Source organism: Dasypus novemcinctus, chromosome 1 (assembly GCF_030445035.2).
Source record: "Dasypus novemcinctus isolate mDasNov1 chromosome 1, mDasNov1.1.hap2, whole genome shotgun sequence".
Classification (NCBI taxonomy): Eukaryota; Metazoa; Chordata; class Mammalia; order Cingulata; family Dasypodidae; genus Dasypus; species Dasypus novemcinctus.
Window position 1 is genome coordinate 36,901,887 of NC_080673.1, and position 27,095 is coordinate 36,928,981.

The following is a 27,095-nucleotide window of genomic DNA, read 5'->3' on the forward strand; positions in this document are numbered from 1 at the left end:
AGCCACAGAAAGCAGCCTGAAGCTGGAAATCAATGGAACCCAGAAGAGAAAAGATGTCACCATGTGCACTGCCATGTGACAGGAAAGCCAAGGACCAAGGATCGCGCCAGCAGTCAGCCCCAGAATGCTGCAGACTTCTGGGAGAAACCCTCACCTTGCTGATGTCTTGATTTTGGACTTCTCCTGGTCATAAAATCATGAGCCAAGATATTCCCATTGTTTTCACTAGCCAATCCATTGTACGATATTAGTTTTAACAGTAAACTAAAACATTGTATTCTGGATAATAAGTTTCAAATCAAAATTGGTATTGCTTTATTTCTAGATATGCACATGGAAGCAGGTACATTTACAGCAAGAGCCGAATAGTCAGTTACAAAGTAGGCTATATGTGTTATAAAGAGACAGAAAAAACTTAAACACATATATATATGAGCACAAGCAGTTTCTCAGGAAACAGTGAAGCAAATCTCTAACATTCTTTTATGTTATTCTTCTTTGCTTTACAAAATTAGAAAATAGGAAAGGGATACATAGCATGTCCATTCATCTCTTTTACCTCAAGATGTCAAAAGGTTAGCCTGAGGTTTTAATTTTATTTCTTAATGTCCCCATATTACTTTACTGCTTTTTCTGCAATCAAAATGAATGTACTCTTTATACTCAGGAATGCTACTATTCCTAAGTTAAGGTCATTTTATTATCCATCATCTGTCATTTACAGAAGAATGATTATTTCTGGTGTCCTGGGAAATTGTACTGGAGTTCTAGATTTAGGACCCACCACAGATTTAGGAAACAAAAGATAATTTAACATTTCTTTTATAAGTCTTTAAATTTTTTAAGCTCATGGTACATTTCAAAACAAATGCAAATTTTGCCTTTGCAATATACATGGCAAAAATAAACTATCCTTAAAGAGGCAAATGTTTCCAAGAGTCAGATACCTCCTCTCCCTTCTTCTAGGTCACCTAATTAAATATTGCTAAGCAATCTACATAGATATTTAAGTAAGACCAGGCCTGGAAAGCACTATTGGAGGGAGATTTTTCAGTCTCCTAGAATTCTTAACCTAGTGAAAATGTGAACAGAGTTCTCATGTTATTTGAGAACATTACTGAAGGTTAGACCTGGAAGAAATCTCTTAAACATCAGTCACTGTAAATCTCCCTTCTTTCCAGGAAGGAGGATGAGGCACAGAGCATATCTTCTACCATTTCTTAATCTTCACATGTCTGAAACATAGGGTCAATTCAATACTTTTTATGAGAATCAAGTAATTTGAAAGAGATCATCAGAGTTTAATGGAACAAGGTCATTTTAAAATTTGAAGAACATCTAAACTAGAAAGACGCAAATAAAGTAGAATACAAAAACCATGACAAGAGGAAGCACCAAGGTCAGTGTGTGGGTAGCATGAGATGAGGGCAACTAAGCTAATGCTTTAATGATATTTTTCTTGCCTTCAATGAAGAGAATTTTTTTTTAATAACGTTAATCCCTATTTTAAAACAAATTGTACTAAAGTCACTAAAATTATTTAAATCAGAGTATTTTTAAAACTACAGATATATCATTACCATCCTCTAAGAAGAAACACTTAAAAAAAGAAAAAAAGAAAATAGTCATAGAAAGAATTCCCTCTATAATATACTTCACTTATTCTACTGGTTTTCAACTCATGTTAAAAAAGGATACTACAATTCTATGACAATTAATGAAGTTTTGTAAAGTAGTGAAAAATATAACAGTAATTCAAAGAGAAGAGTCTTACAACTCTGAAATACTTCTTGTCTTCCTTTATAAATTCTTTTAATGAAACGAAGTCTCCACAATGTCAACCTAAAAATTAGAGGTTATAGAACTTGGTATAAGGAAGTAGTTCCTTTTGAAACTCAAATAAAGTGAATGGTGCATTTTTTTCTAAGAACTATTTTAAATAATTTAGGGAAGTACTAGAATTTTACAGCTGTTCAGGAAAATCTTCTTATTTCCCAAAATAACACTTTGCACAAACATTTAAGAATCAGATCAGCCATCATACCCAGACTACTCCCGGTTGACTGGCCAAATTACAACGTTGTGTTTTATAAGCCAAAAACTGGAGCTGACACATAGGAAAGAAAATCTCTTCACAGACTGAACAGAGACACTGAGAGAGGAACTCTCAAACGTGTGAGTCGAGGGAATAAATAAAACTGCCACCATCCTAAGATGAAGTGAAGAGTCAGTGACCCAGCAAGCAATGAAAGAATGTTTAATTATTCAATTGATGCTCCTATGAAATTTTTAAACAGACTCATAATTTAATTTTTTCACTGGCCTCTAAGAGTGCATATTACCTGTTTATTTTTCTGTAGGCAAACAAGCAGCCTTTGATGCCCATTTTCATTTCATTTTACCATGTAAAATAGTTGGGGACATAATGAATATATAATGCAATAATATACTACTACCAAAAAGGTATCGGGTACAGGCATTCAGGAGGACACCTCTTTTAGCCATAAAGACTTAGAGAAAACGATCACATCTGGGACCTTCTCACTATCCCTCCCTCTAAAAATCTCTAGATTAACTGAATTCTTTTAGAGGTTGCAAGTGGTAGGAGGTAGTTTGGGAGCCAAGGTAACTAAAGAATTTCTAACTAAGGCAGATCCTGAATCACATGTTGATTCCAAGTCAGAGTTAGATCTCCCTAGTTGCCACAGGATATACTTGATTGTCCTGTTTTAGATTAGCTAAAGGTCACATTTTTTTATCTACATCAAAAATGTCCTATGCAAAGCCATCGACTCTTCTACAAATATGTGTGCAAATCTAGACATATTAATACAGACATAAAACTAAAGGGAAAAATAAAATACAAGTGCTGTTCCAGTTACCCATTTGCTGCTTAACAAACACCTCAAAAGGTATCAGCATCAAACAATTATATTATCTCACATGGTTCTGTGCATTGACTAAGTTCAGATGGGCAGTTCTTGCATTAGGTTGGAGTCAGGCAGCAGCTGGGGCTACAATCATCAGAATACTCTACCAGGCCAGTTTTCTAGGCTGGGATCTCTCATATGACTGGAACTTTTTGCTGACTCATAGCTGGGCTCACCTGGGAGAAGTCTGAGAGCTTCCATGTGGCCCTTCCATGTGGCTTGGGCTTCTCAAGGAGCATCCAAAGAGAAAGTGTCCCAGAGTCCCAAGATTTCTTATGATCTAGCCTCAGAAGTTTCAAAATGTCAATTCTGCAACATTCTATTGGTCAAATAATTTACTAAGGCCAACCCAGATTCAGGTGAAGGAAGCAGAAGAGAATGTGGGATGGGAGACATTGTTGCAGTATTTGGAAAATATAATCTACCATAATGCAATAAGAAATAAGAAAGAAAGTAGAGACAAGCATGGATTAAGGTGGAAATGCCATCAAAGTGGACATTCTGTGTCCGCTGTTTTCTTATGGAGCTTTCAAATCCCATATACTCTCTGCACAAATTTACTATAATAGCAGCTTGGAATCCCACATTTTGTTCCTAAATTAAAAGTAAGAAAGTAGCAAAATAGACCTTAAAAATTTCCTGCTGAAATATGGTTTCATCTTTAAGACACCACAGCCACATAAAATGTATAAAATACAAAAACCAAATAAAAATGTTTTCAGTCTCTTTTTTTTGATATATCATAATTTCAATAACTAAATCAACCAAAGGATTATGACAAATTCCAAGGGATTATTTATTTTTATCAATAGTCCACAAAATGGTGGATTTGCAGATTTAAGAAAAGCCAGTTCCAAACACGTAATCACTGAACTTGCCTTCTCTGAAAAGTATTGTCTTAAAATATCTTGTTTTACTTTATTAAAATTTCTAGCTTTTTCTGTTAAAATTTTGTGATAGCTTAAAATAAAGATAATGCACAATTTTAAAAATTGAATACAAAAATACAAGAAATTGGTAGCAAAGGCATTAAGTGGGGAAAGACATGACAGGGTCCACTGTTTAAATCAATTAATCAAAGGAAAGGATAAAATATACTTCAGAATACAAATAATATTCTGGAGCTAAACTACAGATACAGATAGAGAGTGTGTTCTTGAATATAACATATCTATAAAGCAGGAGAGGTATTACCCTGATAAAATAGCCTAATCCAAAATTTTTTTTATCAGAATTGAAGAATTATAGTATGCAAAGACTACTGGACTATCATATGCTATGCCTATGATACGCTGTGTATGGTAATCAGAAAACTTTTCAAATTATTTCAAGAACAGTAAATACATAAATATATATGTATCTACCTATCTATATATATATGTATATACATAGAGAGACAGTCTTATTAATGGATCCAACTGAGAGGCTGGGGAGTGAAAAAAGGCACACAAGGAAGTCTTCCTTAAAACGATGAGTGAGTCAGAGCTGCCCCAGCCTAAGGCACAGCCAAATTGTTTCTGATATGATTTTGGTGTGTATTTTATTATTCCCTGAAACCGTCAAATGGGAAGACTGAGATGAACATTTTTTAAAAAGTGTCAACATACAGATGTAATGTATCCTGCAAAATAATAAACAGTAATTCGCCACAGCCACGCGAAAAGGATCCTGGTATAGCGTGAGCCTGTATGTTTTTTGTATTTCAATCTAAGATTTATATCTAAATAAGATTATGAAGTCTCCCCCAAAATGAATTTTGGTTATGTTATCCTTAATAAAAGAATTCTTCTTTGCTATTGGTGTGTTGTCTTCCTATATTTGTGCCAACAACAAATATTTCGTTTCTTTTTAAGATATGCATCCATTCCTTAATAAGTAATACCTGGGGCTGCAGAGAGACAACATTAAGAGATTATACACGATCTCTAGCTTCTTGAAGTTTACATTCCTTTCCAACAAACAGGAAATGACAACACAGCGATAACCTCTGTGTCTGGGAAGTACGGTGTGCCCTGGGAGCCTGAGAAAGGTCAACTGCCCTTACTGGTGGAGGTGGGGGGAGGAGTAGAAGCCTCCTGGAAGAAGCAATTTGATCTGCAAGATAAACAGAGTGTATTAGGTGAAAAAGAACAGGTAGAGTGTTCCAGGCAAAGGAAAGAGCATGTGCAAAAGCTCCGAGGACAGAGGAACAAAATTAATGACAGGTTCTAAGTATGTTGCTTTTGGCCTGGCTGGGGCAGAAGGTGATAAAGGATGGCATGGTATGGAAATAGTTCTAATAGTTCCAAATATTTTTGACATTTTCCCATAAGCACTTTGGAATCACTGACGGATTTAGGCAAGAAAATGATACGATGAGAAATATTTGCAGTTCAGAAGAATCCCTAGACTTACAGAATGGAGAACAGATTTGAGAAGTCATGAAGCCACGCAGGGAAGCCATCCACACTCTCTACGTTGGCAGATTCTCCTAAGGACGTGTCAGGGGAAATGGAGAAATGGAAAGGATCCTGAAAATTCAGTATTTAGAAAATAGTATCTAAAGGAGTTGGTGACTGATTGAAAGTGGGGTGAGAGGGAAAGAGGAATGTTCAAAATGAGGCCCAGTTCATTTTATGCTTTGGATGAAAGGTCGAAGTTTACCAAAATGTGTATTTCATTAGCTTATGTAATGAAAATATCAATTTTATATGTGAGCAAGGGTTTTTTAAATGAAATAATCTATGAAAATCAGTTGCTTTATTTTATAGTCCCTCAAACAGAAAAATAACAATTTAATTATCATGTAATTAGCCTAATCATGGCATAAATATTTACTTTTTTAAAAAAGCAGCATTTTAACATATTCGATTTGCCACTAAGATATGTAATTTCAAAACCAGGAGGAAAAAATTGGGTAAAACATGATTACAATATTGATGAAAACTATAATATCTTTTCTAGTTTCTTCAGTATTCACACTCTCAAAACTGAAAGTGAAAAAATAAAATTGTATGTCATTTAACATTTTAACTTAAGCATCCTATTGACTCTGAGTAAAAAGACTTAAAAGTATTTGAAGCATTACTTTCTAATCTAAATAAGAGGTGAGTCACTAAAGTACAGCAAGCCATGAATGTGAGCCACAGGTGCGATGATAATTTTCTAGTAGCCACATTAAAACAAGGGAAAGGAATCAAGGGATATTAATTTTAATAATATATTTTATATAACCCAATATACCCAAAACATTATCACTTCAATATGTAATCAATATAAATATTACTAAAGATCAATTTTACATTCTTTTGTTGTTGTTGCTCTAAATCTTCGAAATCCAGTGAATATTTTACAGCATACTTCATTTCAAATGTTCAGTAGCTACATGTGGTTTCACTCTCCTACTGGATGGAAGAGCTTTAGAACATGGAGAAATACACCCAGAGGTTGATTGCTCTCTAATGGTCCCATAACAAGCTTAGCTGATGGTCACAATGAGTAGAGGTAGGGAAAAAACTGGTAAAACCATTTGAATTACTTGTTCTTGTTGCATAAATGGACCATTGAGACAGAAAGTTAAAATTGAGACACAGCACCTAAAAGTTGAAACACTGCTGATGGGGTAACAGTGGTCAACAAAACTACTAAAAGTATTCAAAAATCCCAAATCCTAAAATACCTTTCAAATATCAAGTTTTAATCCATTTAAAATCATCCATTTAAATCCAGTCTGTTAACTTTTAACTTAAATATCCCCTGACTGTTATTTCATGTGGAAGTGGCAGCCTTTTTGACACCAGTAGTTTGGTAAATCCATGACAGGGAACTGCAAACGGGTTTCTACTTTGATTTAATGCTGTTTTAAGTTTGCAAGAAAAATGTTACTATGTAAACAACAGGCATTTTGATTAAACACTAAAGTTCTTATTTTGGCTGTTAAATCAATAATGCAGCTGGACTGAGAGTCGTTTACATTCCCTCAGAACTGGGCTTCAGTTCAGCTAGTATTGCACTGACATCATTTTCCAGCAAGCTCTGGCTGCTTTCAGCAGCTAGTTTAGAAATACCTATTGCAAACAAGGACATAATTTTCAATGTTAACACTTTTCAAAAAGAGGGTCTCACAAATGCCAGTTCTTAAAATAGCACAGTAGATCCAGAAATAGTCTCTCATTTAATGTGTAATTTACTAGCCAAAACTTTTAAGGTAATTTTAGCAAGAGTGTAAGACAAAGGCCTTTAGTTACAAGATTTATCTTTTAGTTCACCTGAAACTGACATGGAAAGGTTTCCTGTTTTCCTTCCTATAGTAGAATAATTATCCTGTAACTCAGAGCAATGGTTCTCAAAATTGTTTTAGTGGCACCTGAAAGACACGGTATTTGTTCCTGAACAAAAATCTACTGGCAGAATTTCATAAATGTGCTATATTATTTAATTATACTATACCAACCAAGAATACAAAGAAAAAGTAACACTATATTATATCTCTAAAATATAAATTGTTTTAAAAAGCAGGTGAACAAATCACAATAGGCCCTTATTAACTTTGTCAAAGAACGTTAATTTCAGACACTTGCAACTCCAATCAAAAACTAAATAAAAAACATAAAGCAAAAATGCTAAAATGTAATCAAGACTATCCAATAACTATTATTTAATGTGAATTAGAAAAAGATCACTATGATTTCATTTCAGTAGTAAAAACACTCTGGTCTAGGTGACTGATCTCAAGTGTTCCATGGAGTTTTGTATGTACTACCTCAGAAATTTTTTAACTACTGGACCTCAAATTTCTTACCTGTAGAAATTCTCTGACATTAGATCCCAGGACACGCAAGATTGTATCATATCCAGATTCTTGACAAAAGACAAAAAACATCTTTCCAAACATTTGGAGGATTTCTCCAGCATTGAGATCTAGTTTATAAGTTTGAGAGAAAAATGTATTATAGGTGGAATATAGTTACTGGGAAAAATGAAGACAATTGCACATTAAAATAATTTAAAATATCTTCAATGTTTATGCAGAGTGGCCATGGATCACATGAAAAACTTCTGGCCAAGAAAATACAGTGAGAAGACAACATAGAGGTTAACAATTTAAATTTGTACTTATAAACAAAGCAGTCCATTTTTTAGCTTCTATAACAAACTAATTAATTTGATCATTCTAAAAAATATATTTTAATGCATTACTTATTTTTTCTAAAAATTTAGAAAGGTTGTTAAGAACTTCAAGAATGTGCATGACTATTAATATTGGGGTGCCTATAGAACCTTACTATTTTTCCTCTATATAAATATGTATAATTAATAAGTTGGCAATATATAGTATGCAACCTAATATCCTGCTTTTATTGTTAACATACATCTTACATTCTTATTTTGAAAATTTTAATTTAATGTCAAGAACATCAATTTTATTCAACTGATGAATACAATCATTTATTTTACCTCATTGAAAATGTGCTTTCAATTTTTAGTCATATAAATAACTCTGACAGGAAAACACTTATCCATAAATGAAAGAAACCAAACATTTCTTTAGGAAGAATTCCTAAAGAATTTAAACATTTTTTTAACAAAGACGTTGACTCGTGCCAAATTGTTCTAATTTGCCATTATATTAAAAATATGCATTACTTTACCTTTTACTCTCCTTTGACAACACCACATATTTCATTTTAAAACTCATCAAATTTGTATGAAAAAAGTTATATTTGTTTCCATTTCAGTTACTAATGAGGCTGAATATTTTTCTTCTTATTACCAACCATTTACCATTCTTTCTTTGTAACTCTTTTATTCTGCATTGGGTACATTTATTCTCTAGTTATCTTTGGCAAAGCTAGAACATTTCATTCTTTTCTAACTAAACTATAGCCTAGTTATAAATTAAGCACTATGGGATAATTTCAAATACTACTTTTTTTGCTTTCTCAAAAAAAATATTTGTTTTCAGGTACTACTTTTAGAACAGCTTTTTCTCCATGAAGCCTAGTGAACTTTGCCGCCTTCTGCATTAGCTTTGTCAGATGTCGACCTCGATTTCCTGTTTCTGTTACCATGGCTAACATAACTCGTGGTTGCAAAAGAGATTTGAAGGTGGGTAGTATTTTCTGCTTACCACACACGTGTTATTACTGCTTTGTTGAAACGGTAACTGGAGTTAACACACCGGGTATCAATAATTCTCTTCCTTCCCCCAAACAAGCCTTCCTATGGGGAGGGGCAGAGAGCATGTTTTTCCCTCCTTCATTCCCTGAAGAGCTTGTCGAAGGGCAGTATTCAGCACAGATGGGGCCTAGCAGTAGCTGAGCATGCCTTCCCCTCCAAGTTGTGCAGGGCAGAACCTGCAGAACCATGCAATGGGCACTTGAGCCATACATTTCTTTGGGCTTCTGTGTGTAACCTAGCCAAAGAAGGTACATTACAGCCAACTTACTGAGAACTTTGCTTGCAGCAGCAACCAAATCGTAAGTTTTGGAATCGTCATATATGATTCTGACAAGAAATTGTCCTTCTTCATCTAGCTGTGCCTCTTTTCTGGAAAACAAAACCAAGAAAGATAGGAGAAAAGTTGAAATAAGAGAAGTGACTATAGCTACCCTGACTGTAAAAACAATGAGTTTATATCTGAAATAGATGTGTTTTTTTGGAAAATTTGTTTAAATCAATATCATGGTACCTAAAGTCCAGTAATTAAGCAGAAATTATGTCCCACGGACACCCTCAAATTAAAAGGATATATTTAAAGTATATTTTAGCAAAACTAACATTTAATAAAATTACATTTACATATTACTTTAATGCCCAACACAATATCTGACACATAAAACACAATCAAGAAATAACTTTTTACTTATAAATAAATATTCATCCCATATTTTTTGAGTCCCTGTATGCCATGCATTGTTTGGGCACTAAGGATACAGCTGTTAATAAAACAGAAGGAAAAAACAGAACAAAACATGATCTCTAGAAAAAAATATATTCTAGGAAGGGCTACAGACAAGAAAAAATAAATAAGTAAAACGTATAATGGTGAGTGCTGTAGAGAAAAGTAAAGCAAGGTAGGGATATGGGAGCTCAAGTACAATAGTTAGAATGCCTCCATGGGAAGGTGGTGTTTGAATAAAGTCTGGAGGAGGCAAAGGAATGAGCTTTGAGCAATCTGGAAAAAGTAAGTTCTAGGCAGGGGGGAGAACAAGTGCAAAAGGCTATGCAGGAGCATGCCTGGGTTGGTAGGAACAGCAAGGCAATAAGGTCAGAGAGGCAACAAGGTGTCATGCTGTTTGGGCCTGGCTGGATGTTGCAATGATGTCCACATTTCCGAAAGAGATGGAGGATCTTAACACTTGTGATATGAACTGACTTAGGTGAAAGGATCAGTCTGGCTGCTATTTTAAGAACCAAAGGGGTCTAGGACAGAAGCCAGGAGACCAGTTATGAGGCTCCTGGAAACATTCAGATGAAAGATGCTGGTGACCTAATTCAGAGTCAGAGCTGCAGAGTTGGTGAGAAGTGGTCCAATTCTTGATATATTCTGAACATAAATTCCACATGAATAATGGTCTGGATAAGGGATGTGAGAGGAAGGGAAGAAGCAAGAGTGACACTAAAGGTTTTCACCTGAGCAACTTGGCTGAATTTGGAAAGACTGTCGGATGTGGGCTGGGGAATGAGATCACCAGCTATGTTTTAAAAATATTAGTTTGAGACATCCTTAAACATATTATGTTTGAGATGCCAAAAACAACTTTCAAATATATCCCTAGCTTATTATCCACAGTAGCTCAAAATATGCATAGTATTGGTGAAGGAAATTATATTTGCACATATTTTATATTTTTCATAGTTATGATTATATGAATGTATTTACTGAGATAGAATTTGGATTACTTTTTTGAACCGCATGTCCAAAGGAGGGAGTCAGGCGTAGGATCTATTTTTCAAGATATTGCCAACTGTAGAAGAGAGCTGACAAGTCCCAGATCTCATCTTTACAAAAATACGAGAAGTTGGATATCCACTTCTGAATCTCAATCCAATTCACCTTAAATCCCTGTGTGTTGCCAGAATACAAATGAAACTAGCCACTAAGATTAGGTGACGCACATACCTAAAATAACGTCACGACAGGACACAGTAAGTTTCTCTTACTCCCTTAGAAGCTGTGCTGCCAAAGCTGTTGCTCATAGCTAAAATACCTGTGGTAGTTTAGAGCTCTGTAACCCGGAAGAAAACGTGTTCTGAAACTTAATCCATCCCTGAGGGCATGAAGCCACTGTGAGTAGTGCCTTTTGAGTAGGTTCCTTCAGTTTAGGTGTAGCCCAACTCAATAAGATGGGTCTTAATCCTGTTACTGGAGTCCTGTAACAGCACAATGAAATTCTCTGGAACAAGAAGTTGAAAGTCAAGGAAACTTGGAAGAGAAAGGAGAGGCCAGCCAGGAAAGGCTACTGTGCACCCTGCCATGTGACAGGAGAGCAAAGGACCAAGGACGGCCGGCATAGGCGCAGAACACCTGTCTTTGGGAAGAAAGCATTGCCTTTGTGAGGCCTTGAATTTGACTTGATTTGGCTCCCCCTACCCTCAAAACCATGCGCCAGTAAATTCCCATTCTTAAAGCCAACCTATTGCATGGTATTTGCTTGGATTGCCAAGGAAACTAAAACAATACCTGTGTCAGCTCAAGAGAAAAATTCCAAATGGTGGCATGGCTTAATTCTAGGCAGGATGGAGGCATTCTTAAAAATATTCTGTGTTCTTCAGAACATGCCATCTATTAGTCTGAAACTATGTCTATCAGTAAAAGCAAGGGAAAAAGTATGATTTTGGTAGGCAAGGACATCTGAATTTCAGAGCCCAAATTTAGCCCCCAAATGACCCTGGGTAAATCACAAAAAACATAGGAGCATTTAAATCTTTCATTTCTACAGTAAGAACAATAGCATTCCTTACGCAAGGCATAATGTATGAAATGTATGTTCAGAGTTGTTTAAGCATTAGGTACTACTAAAAACCATTGTGCTTCCCATTTCTACACCATACCCAAAATATAATAGAGCTATGCATTTACAAAATGTGAGATTCTTCTCCTTTTCTAAACATACTCAACTGGGTGCTATCAAATGAAAGAAGCATAGCTTTACATAGACCTCAAGTTTTTTTAGTACTAAAAGTCAGTGAGATATCAAAAAATTATGAAAATGTATCTGATGTACAAACACTGACTTAACTTTTAATAAATGCCATTACATATTTTATGCATTTAAAACTCTAATTATAAAAAATAAAGAACAGAAAACGGAAAAAGAATTCTTTCCTATTCTGAGATAACCACTCATATTTAACACACACAGGACCATACTGCTTTAAAGCTACTTTTTCTGACTTAATAGTTGATGAATATCTTTTCATGTCAATAAATGTATTTATATGCCATCAATACATAAAATTACAGTGCATAGACATACTGAAGTCTTGGTGGTGATATTTAGATTGCTTGTTATTTTTTCACAAGCACAAACAATGTTGCAATGAATATCTTTGTAGCTAATTATATTTCTACGTAAAAATAGAGTAAATTTCTAGAAATGGAATTGTTAGTTTGAAGGATATGGATATCCTGATTTTTCTCATTTTCTATTAAATTTTATTATGAGATGTCACTAGTTACAGACTGGAATTTTGGAGCCTCTGATTTGGGACATTCTAATTATACATGTACAATGTAGTATAAATCAATTCATGTTTTCAACAGGCTCTATTTCCTTTTTTCCAATTGGAATAAATGAAATAGCACACATTTCTATAATAAACTCAGTTTCTCTAAAACACTCATCAATCCATAATAACCATTAAGTGAGTGCAGAAGAAACAGAAAACACAGTCTCTCTGATTTCTCTAGAAATCCCCTGACCATAAATCAATCCATTTTTCACTTCTCTTTTTAAATTATTATTATTAAAATAAGCTCCTTGGGAAGCAGCTGTGGCTCAATCAGATGAGCTCCCGTCTACCACTTGGGAGGCCCTCGGTTCTCCTCCCGGGGCCTCCTTGTGAAGTCAGGCTCGTCCACACACTGCGGAGCGCCACCCGGCCGCAGGCCAACTCAACAAGGTGACACAAAAAAAAGAAGGGAGGCAAGCGAGAACACATAAGAGCCCGCAGCAAATGGACACAGAGAGCAGACAGCAAGCAAGCCGCAAGGGAGGAGGGTAAATAAAATAAATAAAATACAGACACAGAAGAATGTACAGCGAAGGGACACAGAGAGCAGATGGCACGCCAAAAGCCATAAGGTGGGGATAAAAAAAAAAAAAGCTCCTTTATCTTTTAAGCTTTATTTTCTGGAATGATCAGCCCATCATGCTCCCTGGAGGAGGGGTATAAGAGAAAACAGTAGCATATGGAAGGAAATAATCCTCTCTCTGTAATTTCATAATGAATTCCACTGAATTACTCAAAATACTTAGATTTCTTTATTCACATTTATCTTAGAATGTTTGGGGGACTCTGAGCTATCCTTTATTCCTTTTTTTTCCATGTCTGTCTGAGGGAGAAGTTTTACCCCAAATATTTATTGAGTGCCTGCGATATCCCAAACACTTTCTTAAGCACTTAAATCAATGAACACAACAGATGAAGAGCATGCCTTCATAGAGCTTACATTTCAGCTAGTAGAAATAAAGAGTACACATAATATACCTAAATTTTATATACCTAAATTTTATAATTCATTGAGATGACAAGAGCACTACAGGAAACGATACAGCAGGATAAAAGGATAAAGGAAGTAGCGATGGAGAAGGAAGTGGAAGGATGCAATATTAAATAGAGAGATCATGCTATAGGCTTCATGAAGAAGGTCATATCTGAGTAAAGACTAAAAGAAGGGAAAATGTGTCTCTACACCCTTCCATCTAACCATTCTGGACCTATTCCCCTTCTTTTTGTAGTCCACCCTTCACCGATTTCCCTTTTCAGGAGAAAAGCTAATTGGAGATATCACTATGTCTTTAGTGTAGGGGTTCTCAACAAGGGGTCCATGAGCTTAAATTGAAATTCATAAAAAAACATTATTCTTGTGGGGACATGTTGGTGCGGTGTGATATATTTACTAAATAATACATAATATAATGTGGACTTAGTAAGGGGTCCATGATTTTCACCTCACTGGCAAAGGGGTCCATGGAACAAAAAAAGTTAAGAACCGCTGCTTTAGTGTGAATTGGTATAAATATGTTAAACTATGCTGGAGAATTTACAATGCAAAAGGGGTCATATCCAAGAGAATTAATTTCAGGCAATATGGTAATTGAAGTTAGTAGAAATTTTGAGTCTGCCTCTGTAAAAACACTACTTTTTTTTTTCTTGAGGTACCAGGCACCAAAGATTGAACCCAGGACCTTGTATTGGGAAGCTGATGTGGCTCAGTGGTTTAACATCGGCTTCCCTGCGTTGGTTTTTATGTTTGCTTTGTTTGTTGTTTGTTTTTGTTTTAGCCTCTGGATAGCACAGAGATATAATAGTTATAATCTCCCAGTACTCTTCAAGATATATCTACCACTGTTCTTCTTCAGACATTATAACTTTCCTTGCGTCCTTAGTTTATGGAGAATACAAATAGTGTGAGAAATTATTTTTCATCTGTTACTTGAAATCACAAAGGGTGACCAGCAAATGTAAGAAAAGTTGTGAAGTAAATTAATAAATCACATAAATGGTTTAGATAATTCAGACAATATTATCTCATAATTCCCCATGTTCCACTTTGTCATCTGAAAACTTTCCAGCTTTCTCCTTCAAAGAAAAGGGAAGGAAAGACTCAAATATGTAATAATATTTCTAATAAAATTTAAGATGTATTTTTCTTGGTATGTTAGTTTCTTTGGGGCTTAAGTTATCCAAATTCAGACGTGCACTAACCATACTTGTGAGACTCACTCATTCTTTGAAGATACATTTTTTCAGCACTAACTTTGTTCCCTATTACTTAAATTGTATTTAGTTTACATGTGGGAAAACCCACAGATTTCTCTAAGAACCATAATTTAAAATTTTCCTGAAAATGGACGTCTTTGGACATACTTTTATTTTTTAATGACTTTTAGAAGACAATAATACCATATAAAGCCATAGGTAAACTGAACTAAAAGGTCTTCAGTTATGCTTACCTGGCCAATAGCAACCAACGGAACTACTACCAGCCTGCCTTAGCTTGTATTATTACATTCTGCCGCTTCCTATTATTATTTTTAAAAAACAACCTTGTCTAATCCCAAAGAAATATAGCCTTTCACTATTTTCAAATAGTATGACTTGCAGTAGACCTGTTATCTTTACAGTATCCTCAAGAACTATGGGTTAAAGCATTAAATTCTTCTACTTGATGCATTACTCAATAAAAGAGATCAGTAGACAGTAACAAATATATAGAGGCAGTTAACTTTTTTTTTAGGAGGTACTGGGGATTGAACCCTAGACGTAAGGAAGCAGGTGCTCAACCACTGAGCTACACCCACTCCCTGAGAGGGTTTAGTTTTTAACATGGCCTAAGGCCTAAATGAGAGTGGATGAAGTGAAAAGGCACTTCCTTTGGCTAGGAAGCCAAACTAGATAGAGAGAAGCTCACTTGGTTTCATCTATATCATATAACAGAGTCTTTATTCACACACAGTACCCAAGAATAAAAACAACTAAATTAATCTCATTGTAGGTGCAGTGACCTTGGGCACATTAACATCTCTGCTTTGGTTTCCTCATCAGCGAAATAGAGTGGTACAGTCCTTACCTCAAGTTACTGTGCTGGTTAGCAGAGTTTATCTACATAAACGTTAATATAGTGCCTCTCACCTAGTTAATGGCCAATACCTCTGAGTGGTAATAGAGTGATTGAAGAAGATAAGGAGGATGGGGAGGAGGCGTAAGAAATGGCAAGCGAAAGAAGAAGAGTGGGGGAAGAATGGCAACAAAACCATAGGAAATTTTATTCAACAACAAAATAAAGTGAATGTGGACAGAATTTGCTGATTAGCTGATAGAAAAAAATTTTAACACAAATACCCAAAAACAAAGAATTTCTATCACCCTAAGCACTTTCAAAATAAGCAACAAATTCTTAATTAGAGTCAAGATGAGAAGTGGTCATATTCTATGTATTTGACCACTGAATAACTGTTCAAAAATAGATTATGCATAAATGAAATATTTTCCCCATCAAGATGATTTCCTACTTACTTTGGGAGATTGTTATTGGAATTTAAACTGATCCTTTATTTACAATAATTGTTTTTCCCCAAAATGGGAGTAGGTATTTTTATGGTGGTGGTGTAACCCAATTATTTAGAATCGAATATGTGCTCAATAAACATGTGTATGTTATTTAAGTAAATGAATTAAAAAATAAAATTACTTTCTTCACCCATTTCCAACCTCTCTACTAAAAAAAAAATCAAACATACTAACAAAATTACTGGCAAAAGTCCACAGGTTGTTTTCAAAATCGAGAATATTCAGTATTATTTTCATTTTAAAGATTTGAGTATAGAATTCATCAGAATTGTCCCATGTGCATTTCTCATAACTCCATACTTAAGGAAATACTCCTTCTTAACTACTGTATGTGAATGTACCAAAAACTGAATTTATATTTGCACACTGTATGTCTACTATCGCATACTTTTCTAGTAAGTTTCCTCTATGAGAGGACTACTAGATTTTAAAGTTGATTCCCATGGAGGCAGGAAAATGGGTGTTCTGAAATGGGAGAGCCTGAATACAGGCATCTTATAACTGCGTGATGAAAATGAAAGCCACTGAGTGTACATTCTGAATGGTTTGCACAAAGTATGGGACTGTATAACACAGGGAATCCAATGGTGGAAAAAGGGCTGTGGTTAACAGAACAGATATGAGAACAATCGCCCATGAACTGTAACAAATGCATAATACAAAAATAGGGTGTTAATAATTGGGTGGGCTGGGGGAAAAATACACCACATGTAAGATACGGGGTAATGGTTCATAGTTTGTAACATATGTTTCAAAACAACGCAAGGTGTTTTTGGTGGGGTGAGGTATGGGGGCCCTGTATGATGACAGGCTTTTTTTTTTGTAAGTTCACAACTTTTACTGTACTTATTACTTATGTATGTTCATGTATGAATTGTATATGTGAATAAAATTTTATTAAAAAATAGGTCTAATGTCAGGCAGGAAAGGGAGCAGACATCAAACAATTTACAGGATCAATGACAGCTCAAAGTGGGTAACGCTCCTTAAAAAAAAAAACAAAAAAAAACAGAGCACATGCTGTATTAAAAGATGTTATATAGATGACTTCTTGAAAATGAATCCCAGGACAGTTCATTTTAATAGCATCATAAAATGCTGGGTTTTGTCCACAAACACCAATATCTAAAAAATTGTATACAATATCTAAAAAATTAAAGTATTATATTGCATTTTTCTGAGCGGTTGTGAAAGGTAATGGCCTCTGAATTTCCAATTGGCTTAGCAGACAAGTTCCAATCACACTGAACTCCCAAAGGAGAGCTCTAGCTTGAGGGAACTGCAGAGGAAAGAGGCAGGAGCCCTTTAAGTCCAGCAATGGCATCCTGGTTGGCCCTTCTTTTGGTTGGTAAAGGTCAGTCCTTTCTAGTGAATGTGTTCACTCTTGCAAGTACTGTAAACAGTGACAGTAAATGCTTTCCCGAGTGACACCCACATCGTCTTAGGGAAAGCAACAACACTGTAAATATATTTGTGTGTGCACTTTCCGGCTGTGTGCGGTTGCTACAGAAGACACTTAATATTCATTGCCCCAATTCTGAACCCACATCCACAAGGTTTTAAATGAGCAGTTTTTAGTAGCTTCATTGGACCAATGAATTACGTCCACACTTAAGTATGCCCTTTATTGTTAACACTGCCTCCTGAGCACATTAGGTTCTGGCTCTTCTTCAAAGAAATAAGTTGCTCAAAATTTCCCAGTTTCTCATTTTCTTTACGAGTAATACGCTGGTTGGCAAATGAAATCACCTTTAAAAATAATATAGTCAAAATCATTCAAGGGACAAGAAATCACCCCTCTAAGTGCTTGAACATTCAGGTTAAAAAAAAAAAAAGCCTGTACTAGCAAACATATATGTTGCCCATTCCATGCTAAATTAATTGTCTTTGGAATGGAGACATTTATGGGTCCTTCTCTTTGGAGGAAAGTGTATAATTTGGTGATCACAGGCCTACCCATGTCGAAATCTCTGCTCTGATGATTAACACCTAAGTGGTTTAAGGTAGGGCTTTTAATTTTCTAAACCTCGTTTATAAAACGAGGATAATTAATGGATCTTCTATAGTGGTTGTACCATATTATGGAGGTAATGTGTGTAAAACACTCAGGAATGTGACTATTGAACCCTAACAAAGTGCCCAAGTCATGAGCTATTATATTCAAAACAGAATGATAAGGGGAACATTCTCATCTGGTTTTTAAATTTTGATTTCATTATTAAAAACATTTATCTAAAGCTTTGATGCTGACTTTAAACAGCACCATATACACCTGCCTTTTAAGACATTCACTAAATTCTACTTTATGCTAAATCCAATCCTGTAACTATCTTTTGATATATGAAATAGGCAATCCCACAGCAGTGTTCTTATCCTTTCATTACAGGCATGTAGAAAGTGAGATGACATAAAACAGTTCCATTATCTCCACAAGGAAATCTTATAATTTAATACTATACGTTCTGTCTTTGCTGATATAAGAAATATCCACTTCAATAATGCTTATATTTTATCAAATAGTAGTTGAAGATGTCATCATTCTGAAATAATAAATTTGGTTTGAAGAAAAAAACTTGTAGATAATATGTATGTGCTCTCTTATTTGGAATTTAAAAACATGAAAGACAATTCAGTTATATATGTTTACTGAGCATCAACACTTTACCAGGCTCTCTCATAGGCAATGGAGAGCTGGTGAGCAAAACACATAGTGACAGAGGTTAGAGTCTAGAGAGGCAACTGACATTAATCAAGTAATAGTGCAAATGCTTAATCACAAACTCTTATACGTGCTATGAAAGGACACACTAATTTGGAGGATGAGAGAGGCCTTGGCTTAAGAACTAACATTTGTTTTGCAGTTAGAAAACTGTGAAATGTTTTTGCTCATGGAAAGGAATGGGGAAAGCGAAGAAAACGAGCCTGGCAAAAGCACAGGCATTATCCTGACATACAAAAGGTCAGTTTGGTTGAGGAACTAAAAACTGGCCCATGTAGCTAGTGTGGTAAGTAAAACATGGCACTGGAAGGTATCCAGGTTTGAGTGATTTGAAGATTGGCCACAATAATGCAATGATGTAATATTGCAGGATTCAACAAAGAATGACAAGATCAGAATATGCAACAGAATCAAAGCCACAGTAACAAAGAGGAACAATAAATACTTCAGAATATGTATCTTTTACCTTGAATAGAAACTTCTTTAACCTCAAGAGCTTTTGATATATTTTAAAAAGGTGCCTCGTTTTCCTACACATAAAACAATAAAGACACCATTTTCCCCACAGTTTCCTTTTAATGAACAATGAGGCAAAGCAGTGAATGGAAAAACTGCAAGTGCTCACGTCTTCTGAATTGTCACTCTCTGGGAACAGTCACACACATTTCTTTATAGTGTCCATTTCCTTAAGTGTGTCTTCCTGTTGATGTCTGCACAGTGTCAGGCTGTAACTATCACTTTCCAACACATTGAGGAGAAACATTTGCTTGAGTCCTTTACTCTGGAGGGAAACTGTGAGCAGAAAGGACATTGTCATTTGCAAACAGAGACCATGCCTAGCTAATGTTTGCCACTAACTAGGTCAGGATATAATAAGGATGAGAATATATATTTCTGATTTCTCCTCTGGTGTGCCTTCTCTGACCTAAATCAAATAATTTTTTTTTCAATTCTCAGAAACTGCAGTAACAAGGAAAACAAAGATCCCCTTCGATTTCTAGGGGGACTCTTCAAATCGTGAAAGGAAAAGCTTTAGTGCACGCTACGACCAGGGTTTTTGGCCCAGAACCATGCTCCTCAGGCATGGTCTGGGTTCTAGGAGTGCTGTATACAAACCACTCTCTGGCAGCTATGAGAAGGGGTTTGGAAATCTAGTTGCACCTGCAAAATCAACCTGAAATGTTAGTGAGCTTATCAACTAACGTGTTGGTCCTTCCTCTATGGGGCTAAGTGGCAGATCTTTCTATAGGAAAAAGGTTCGGATCCTAGCAATTATCTATTTTCACCTGAGTATTACTTTGTTTATTTGCACTGGGGAAGTTTCCGGGTACTAAAAATAATATGGCTTCATGTTTATACATATACTACCTTAGTTCCTATTACAAAGTTATATCTTAAAAGAAGCATTAAACCTAGCACCAGAAGAACTGATTCAGAGTTCTGACTTTTCCCTTTTCTGTACAGAATTTTCCAGGTAGTCATTTAATCTCTTGAGAACTCAACTCTGTCATTTTATTTTTTCAAATATTGAGCTAGAACATTTATTTCTTTATTCAAATGGATGCTGTAGCACTCAAATAAAATTATGGAGTGGAAAACACTTGGGAAACTTTAAAGATAATGCCCCTTAAACATTTTAAAACTTATATAAATGTATTTTACTTGAACAAAGGTACAGAAATGTACAGAAATTTAATTAAAATCCTCGTGAATATGAAAATCTGATTCTAACATGGAAAACCATGGTGCACTAGTTTGTTTTGTTTCTAGAGGGTGGATATTAAGAACATTTTCTGCATATTCAAACAACAAATGGAGACAGTAGAAGGTTAAAGGACTAACATAAGATGGATTCCAAAGAACTGATGCAGAAAAACACCAAAATAAAAGTGACATTCTTCTCGTAGTTTACAGGAAAAACAGGAGGAAAGTCAGAGAACCTAGCTAGGGAGTAGTTAGGGAAGGTGATAAAAGTGAGGATGAAAGGGGAAGAGGAGAAAATAAGAGGCACTTCAAATTCAAAGGTACTGGTACCAGAGGTGTGGATGGATAAAAAGAGGATTGAAAAATGACAGTAAGGTTGACACTTTTCCTACAGTGATGAGGAACCATTTAGACTGGTGTAGAATGTACATTGCATAGAGTAATTGTTATTTAAAGGAGAGCTTCATATCCTTCAGGCGAGTTAGTGCAGGGAAGAGTCAAAAAACTCTAATTCTAGAGTAAAAATTAAAATAATAGTAGTTATTTATTAAGTAGTTTTTTTAAGAACAGTGTTAAGCATTTCACAGAACTTATTTAATATATTTCTCTCAACAACCCTATAAAATAGGTGTTTTTCCTTATTAAGATGAGACTTGAAGAATTTATGGAACTTGGAGAATCACACAACTAGTTTTAGCAGAACCTTTGCTTATTTGAACCATAATGATTAATTTGTGATTACCACATATTAGTTTTGAAACTGGAAGATCAGCATATCTATCCACCAAACAAAATGTTTGGGATGAAAATTTTTTAAAATAATAATAAAACTAGAATAATGCTGGCATTGCTAGAATTTTCTTAAAGACAAGGATATCACTCAGTTTCCTATATTCTCAGTGCCTAAAAACATCAGACTATGTTCATTAAAAATAAGAGAATAATAGAATGAATGAATCAATGAATGAAAAAGTAGACTTCTTTGCTGTAGGTAAATCACATAAAATCATATTAAACAAATACATATATTTCACACAGGGGAGATGTCTGACAGCCTCCTGAAGGCATTTATCTCAATATTTGTCACTAATGGACTCATTACATTAATATCATATTTATATCTCTCATGTTACATTTTGACCCAATTGCTTATATCAGATCTTCTGTTAAATGAAGAAGGGCTAATCAATGCATTTTGCAGGACTTTGGAATTTAGAGACTATTTTAAATGTGTTCCTTGACCTTTTCAACAGTAGGCTAAATAATCAGTTTCATTTAGTTGCTAATAAGGTACTTTTTGTTTGTTTGATCGTTTTTATAGGATTTTAATTATCTTAAGTTTTAGTATTTTAGAATCCATCCTTAGAATCAGTATGTTCCAGTGAAGTTAGAAAATCTAAAATTTCATCCAGTAATTTGATGGAATGATTAGTCTAGCCAGGGTAGCTATGGGGATAACAGAAATGATTAAATCAAACATTTAGGTGCTTTTCTAAAAATATATAATCCTGACCTTGTGTGTTTTCTAAACTAATGATTGATTTTTTTTCCTCATCATTTAGGAACCATAACTTCTTGAAAGGACCATCTGAAAATTGAAAGGAAACCAAGAAAACATGATTTGAAGTAGTTTCATGTCTCTTTTGTTTTTTAGCATGTTGTGGTATCAATCAAGGGTAGACAAACTACAGCCATGAGTTGAATCCAGCTGGCCCCCTATTTTTGTCTAATCCTCAAACTAATATTTTTTTTAAATTTTCAAATGGTTATATTTTAATAGTTGTATGGGTACCTACATAATATCCTCAATATGACTCTTGGCCTGCAGCACCTAAACTATTCACTGTCTAGTCCTGTAAGAAAATGTTTGAACATTGGTCTAAACAGTTTTGCTTTTTCATGAAAAGAGAAATTTAAAGCTCTTGTGAAGTGGTTATATTAATGGTAAGAATGTAAGTGAATACTGAGTTTAGAACGGAGATTTTTTTTTTCTCTTATCCACTCAGAACTTTCTGTCTGGAATCTGTTACTTAGGATTTTATTTGTCATTAAATGTTTTGCATCCTTTCTCATGAAGGATGGATAACCATTTCCAACTAAACCAAAAAAAAAAATTTTATAAAAATTTTTATAAACATCTATGTAGACAGTTTCTCACAGACCGAAACGGAAGACAGAATTTAGAACTTACTGGATAAGAAAAAATTAAACTTTATAAATTTAATTTCTCATAAAAAATTAAAATATCTTGGACAATGACTGCTATGATCCCCCCCTGAAGCAGAGGGTGGTGTGGGAGAAGGGATCACAATCACCTTAGAAGCATTTTTCAACATTTTCCAATATATCCTCCTCAATACTCTGCCCCTCACAGTGAAAATCTCTGTTTTGGTAAGTAAAGGATCTCCCAGGGAGTACGCAGTAATTTCTCTGGGTTAGAAATCAATGATCTACTTTAATCCCTCAATGCAGAGCTGAACCATGTTCTCCTGCCCAGATGCCAAACTGCACCCTAGACAAGATGGGATCCCCCCAGAAGCATTCAGACAAAAGAGAACCCAACGAAACACTGGGATCACAAACAATTGTCTAATAGCATCTTTGTTCTGGAAGCACATACCCCTTGATTCACTTTTGTAATAAGAACACACAAAGAATTTATTTCATATAACCAGAAAAAAAAAAGTGTTTTTTTGTGTGTGTGTGCTTTGGAATGCTATTACTTAAAAAGATAAAGAATACTGTTAGGAATTAAAAATAAATTAGTGAATTTGAAAATACTGACATTTAATTAATAATTTACAGATTATTTTTAAAACAGAACATAACAGTATTCCTAGCATGATTTGGCAGAGTTAAGTTCTCATCAATGGAATTTGGGTGTTCTTAGATATTTTGACCTTTTGTGGGAAAAAGATGGCCAATATAAACAAATCTCTTGGTAATTAAATTTTTAAAATTTCAGATACATTTCTTAATGAAGTATAACTTTCATCTGTGTATTTAATAGTGATCTAAATTGGCAATAGAAAGGACATGGATTCTAAATATGGTTAAGGCAAGAGGACGTGGCCCAACTGATAGAGTGTCCGTCTACCATATGGAGGGTCTAGGGTTCAATCCCAAGGGCCTCCTGACCCGTGTGGTAAGCTGGCGCACACACAGTGCTGCCACGCACAAGGAGTGTGGTGCCACCAGGGGTGCCCCCATGTAGGAGTGCCCCACGCACAAGGAGTGCACCCCACAAGGAGAATCGCCCCACATGAAAAAAGTGCAGCCCGCCCAGGAGTGGCACCACACACACAGAGCTGACGCAGCAAGATGACGCAACAAAAAAAGAGGTGCAGTTTTCCCGTGCTGCCGTATGCGAACACACAGAGAATGGACACAGAGAACAGACAACAGGTGGGAAGGGGAAAGAAAGAAATAAAATATAAATCTTAAAAATAAATAAATAAATCTGGTTAAATTGAATAACGACTGTTTAGCCATAACAGCCATCTCTTACTACACTGTCAACATTGTAAACCTATTGTCATAGTACTTCCACAGGGAAATTTGAATTTCTATTATAGTGAGAAAATATCATATTTATATTGCTTCCATAAATTCACCAAGTGGCTTATAAATAACCTTAAGTTACACTGTTTAATATCATGCTCTTATTGTCTGCCTTCTCTACCAAGCAAAATTAAAATTATGAACCTACTAATTAGGTGAACATAAAATTCAAATCCCAAAACAATCTTTAGTGCCTATATTGCTCATTTATTCAGCCACATAATTGCCCAATCTCTATTTCCCTTATAGTATATAGATGTGCCCCACAGGTAACATAACTGGTTTTCAGAACAGGAAGGTAATGCCCAAAAGTAGAGGCCCAATTAGAAAAAAAGTTGCATTCTTGTGCTTAATGTATAATTTCATCACTTACATAGCAACAAGCCCTTAGAAGAAATCACTACCATATAGCTGCACAATAATGCCTATTAGAATTAACTGCTAATCATAGTAATGTACTTAGAAAAAGAAAATACAGCCTGGAGGCATCACCTGCTTGAGATAACAAAATGAAATCAGTGAATACAGGAAATTGGGGAAAATAACAAAGTGTTCTTGTCTTCCCACCCAGCTATTCTTACCCAGCCTCCATTAGAAGATTATAGTTCAACTGTTGTTCCAATATGAAAGTCCATAAATACGGTTTTAGTGTAGCTAGCTATACTGATAGTGGTCAACTACACAATAAGTTAAACGCAAATTTCACCGGGGTGACAGTGAGAGAAAAAGGGGGAAGGGAAGGCCTCCTCAGGTTGAAACGCTGAGCATGCCTACAGAGATGACCAGTCACTTAGGTTCACGTCTTAGCTGGGTGAGATATTTCCCCTCATATCCACAGCTCGAGGGTTCAGAGTCCAGGCTCACACTAAGATGGTGCGAGCTTCCATCACATTAGAAAACACAGATATCTGAATGCAGTTAAAAGGGGGAAAGGTTAGGTTGTATATATGGTAATAGAATAAAAAATTTAAAAAAACACTATAGAACTGCACTACAGCAACAGTGAACCCTAAATCAAACCATGGACTAGAGTTTATAGTACAATAATAAAAATGTGCTTTCATCAATTGTAGCAAATGTTCCACACCAACGCAAGGTATTAATAATAGGGTGGTATATGGGAATCCTGTATTCTATGCATGATTGTTCAGTAAACCCATAACTTCTCTCATTTTTTTTAAAGAAAAAGAAATTTGGGGAAAATGAAAGAGGAAATATTCCAATTTTACCTTATTTCACAATGAATACATGCCCTTGATTCACAGTTGCTCAAAAACACTGTGTTTCAGCAAACTAAAAAGACCTAACTAGCTTACCTATCAGCAAGGTGCGGGAATTGCGCACTGGCCAGCGTCTTCCGTTTGCTGCTAAGACCTCTGGGCGCAGAAACCCCGCGGATGCGTGTGTTGTCCCCAGGGCCCCTCTCCGCGTGGGAGCCGCCCGGCCTGCAGAGCCTGGAAGCCGCCGGCAGCGCGTTCCCACGCTCAGGCCGGGTCGGGAGGCCGCGGCGACCCAAGGGGATCCAGCCCCAGGCGCTCGCTCCGCTAGTCCCGCCCAGGCCGCCCCTCCTCTCCCGCGCCTCCCTGCCCGAGCGTGGGAGCGCAGCTGCAGCCTCGGGCGGGCAGACGCAGGCAGCGCAGAGGATGCGCGCGGCGACCCCGGCCCGCGGCGGCGGAGGAAGCGGCCCGCGGGCTCCGCGCCCGGGCGGCCCGAGCAGCAGGCACTTACTTGATGTCTTCCCACACCTCGGGGCCGTAATTGCGGATCACCAGCAGCTCCAGGGCATGATTCACAAATCCGTACTGCGAGAACAGAGGGAAACCGGAACGTCAGGGACCAGCCGTAGGCGGGACGGGGCTGGGGGACCAGGCGGCTTCATCTGCTCCCACTGCGCTAACAGAACCGTTTGTTCCGGCCCTATTCGCAGTACTCGGAGCAAAACAGGGTGGATGTGGAGGGCACAACCACCCTCCCTTCCCAACCCCGACCATCAGGGAAGACCCTCTCCCTCCCCATCCGCCCCGGTCTTAATACCACCCTACGCTGGCTCACCTGTGGCTGTCCCGAGGCCCGCCCGGCTACGGCACCGCGCGCTGGGAGGGCACCCGGCGCCTGTCCCGTGGCCAGTGCTCAGCCTCCCATCCCCGCTGCGCCGACCCGTGCCGGGAAGCCCCCGCGCACCGAGCTCAGAGCGGCGCAGCGGACCCCTGGGAAGCAAAGGCACCCACCGCCCCCCACTGCTACCCCTGGCACATGTCCCCCGGCCCTGGCACAGCCGTATGGTGAGGCTGCTCCGGCGGCCGACAGTGCGCTGCCCGGCCCCGGCGCCGAGCTCGGGCTGGGCTGCGCGGCGCGATCCCTTCCGCAGCCAGCTGGGGCCCGGCCACGACGTGAGCTTCCGACCTGACCCGGCTAAGATCACTCACCATGGTGACCGTGTCCGGAGTCCGGGAGGTAGCTCCCACGCAAGGCAACGGCCAAAAGGACCCAGGCGGTGGCTGCAACGGCGACACCGGGAACGCACCACGGCGGCAGCGCGGAGCGGGAGTGAAGCGCAGCCGCCGCGGCCCGCCCTGACTGCCACCTCTTCGCAGCCAATGGCAAGTCGAGCCGCGGGGGGCTGGCCGCTGCCTCCCAGCTCTCAACCACTCAAAGACAGAGGAGGGAATTCGGATGCTCTCAATGCTGCTGTGCTCCGAGCCTTCCCACCCCCGCCCCGGTGACAGGCCTTCATTTGAGGCCGTAACAACAAGGACCATGAAGGCCCAGCCCTGCTCCTTGCATGGATTCCGGATTAGGGATAATAGAATTGTTGTGGTCCTATCAGTGTACCCCTATCCAGGATGTCTATTCTTGGGGGCGGCAAAAACTATGCAGGGCTGTGAGTGTGTGTGTGTTGC

General features: G+C 37.1%; 1 protein-coding gene across 4 annotated transcripts in view; it reads right to left on the reverse strand.

The window, feature by feature from the left end:
* GUCY1B1 (guanylate cyclase 1 soluble subunit beta 1) overlaps positions 1–26,860 on the reverse strand; it is a 52,628-nt gene extending 25,768 nt beyond the window's left edge. The window contains exons 1-4 of one of the 4 annotated variants that reach the window (XM_004471652.5): positions 26,622–26,860; positions 25,924–25,997; positions 9,358–9,458; positions 7,711–7,829 (exon numbers count right to left, since the gene is read on the reverse strand). In XM_004471652.5, coding sequence (XP_004471709.1) covers positions 7,711–7,829; positions 9,358–9,458; positions 25,924–25,997; positions 26,622–26,624 — 297 coding nt within the window. In that variant the 5' untranslated portion in view covers positions 26,625–26,860. Of the gene's footprint in view, positions 1–7,710; positions 7,830–9,357; positions 9,459–25,511; positions 25,998–26,621 lie in introns of those variants that run through there. The other 3 variants (XM_071214361.1, XM_071214359.1, XM_012530295.3) reach the window with 3 other exon arrangements.
* Positions 26,861–27,095: the final 235 nt, after the last annotated feature.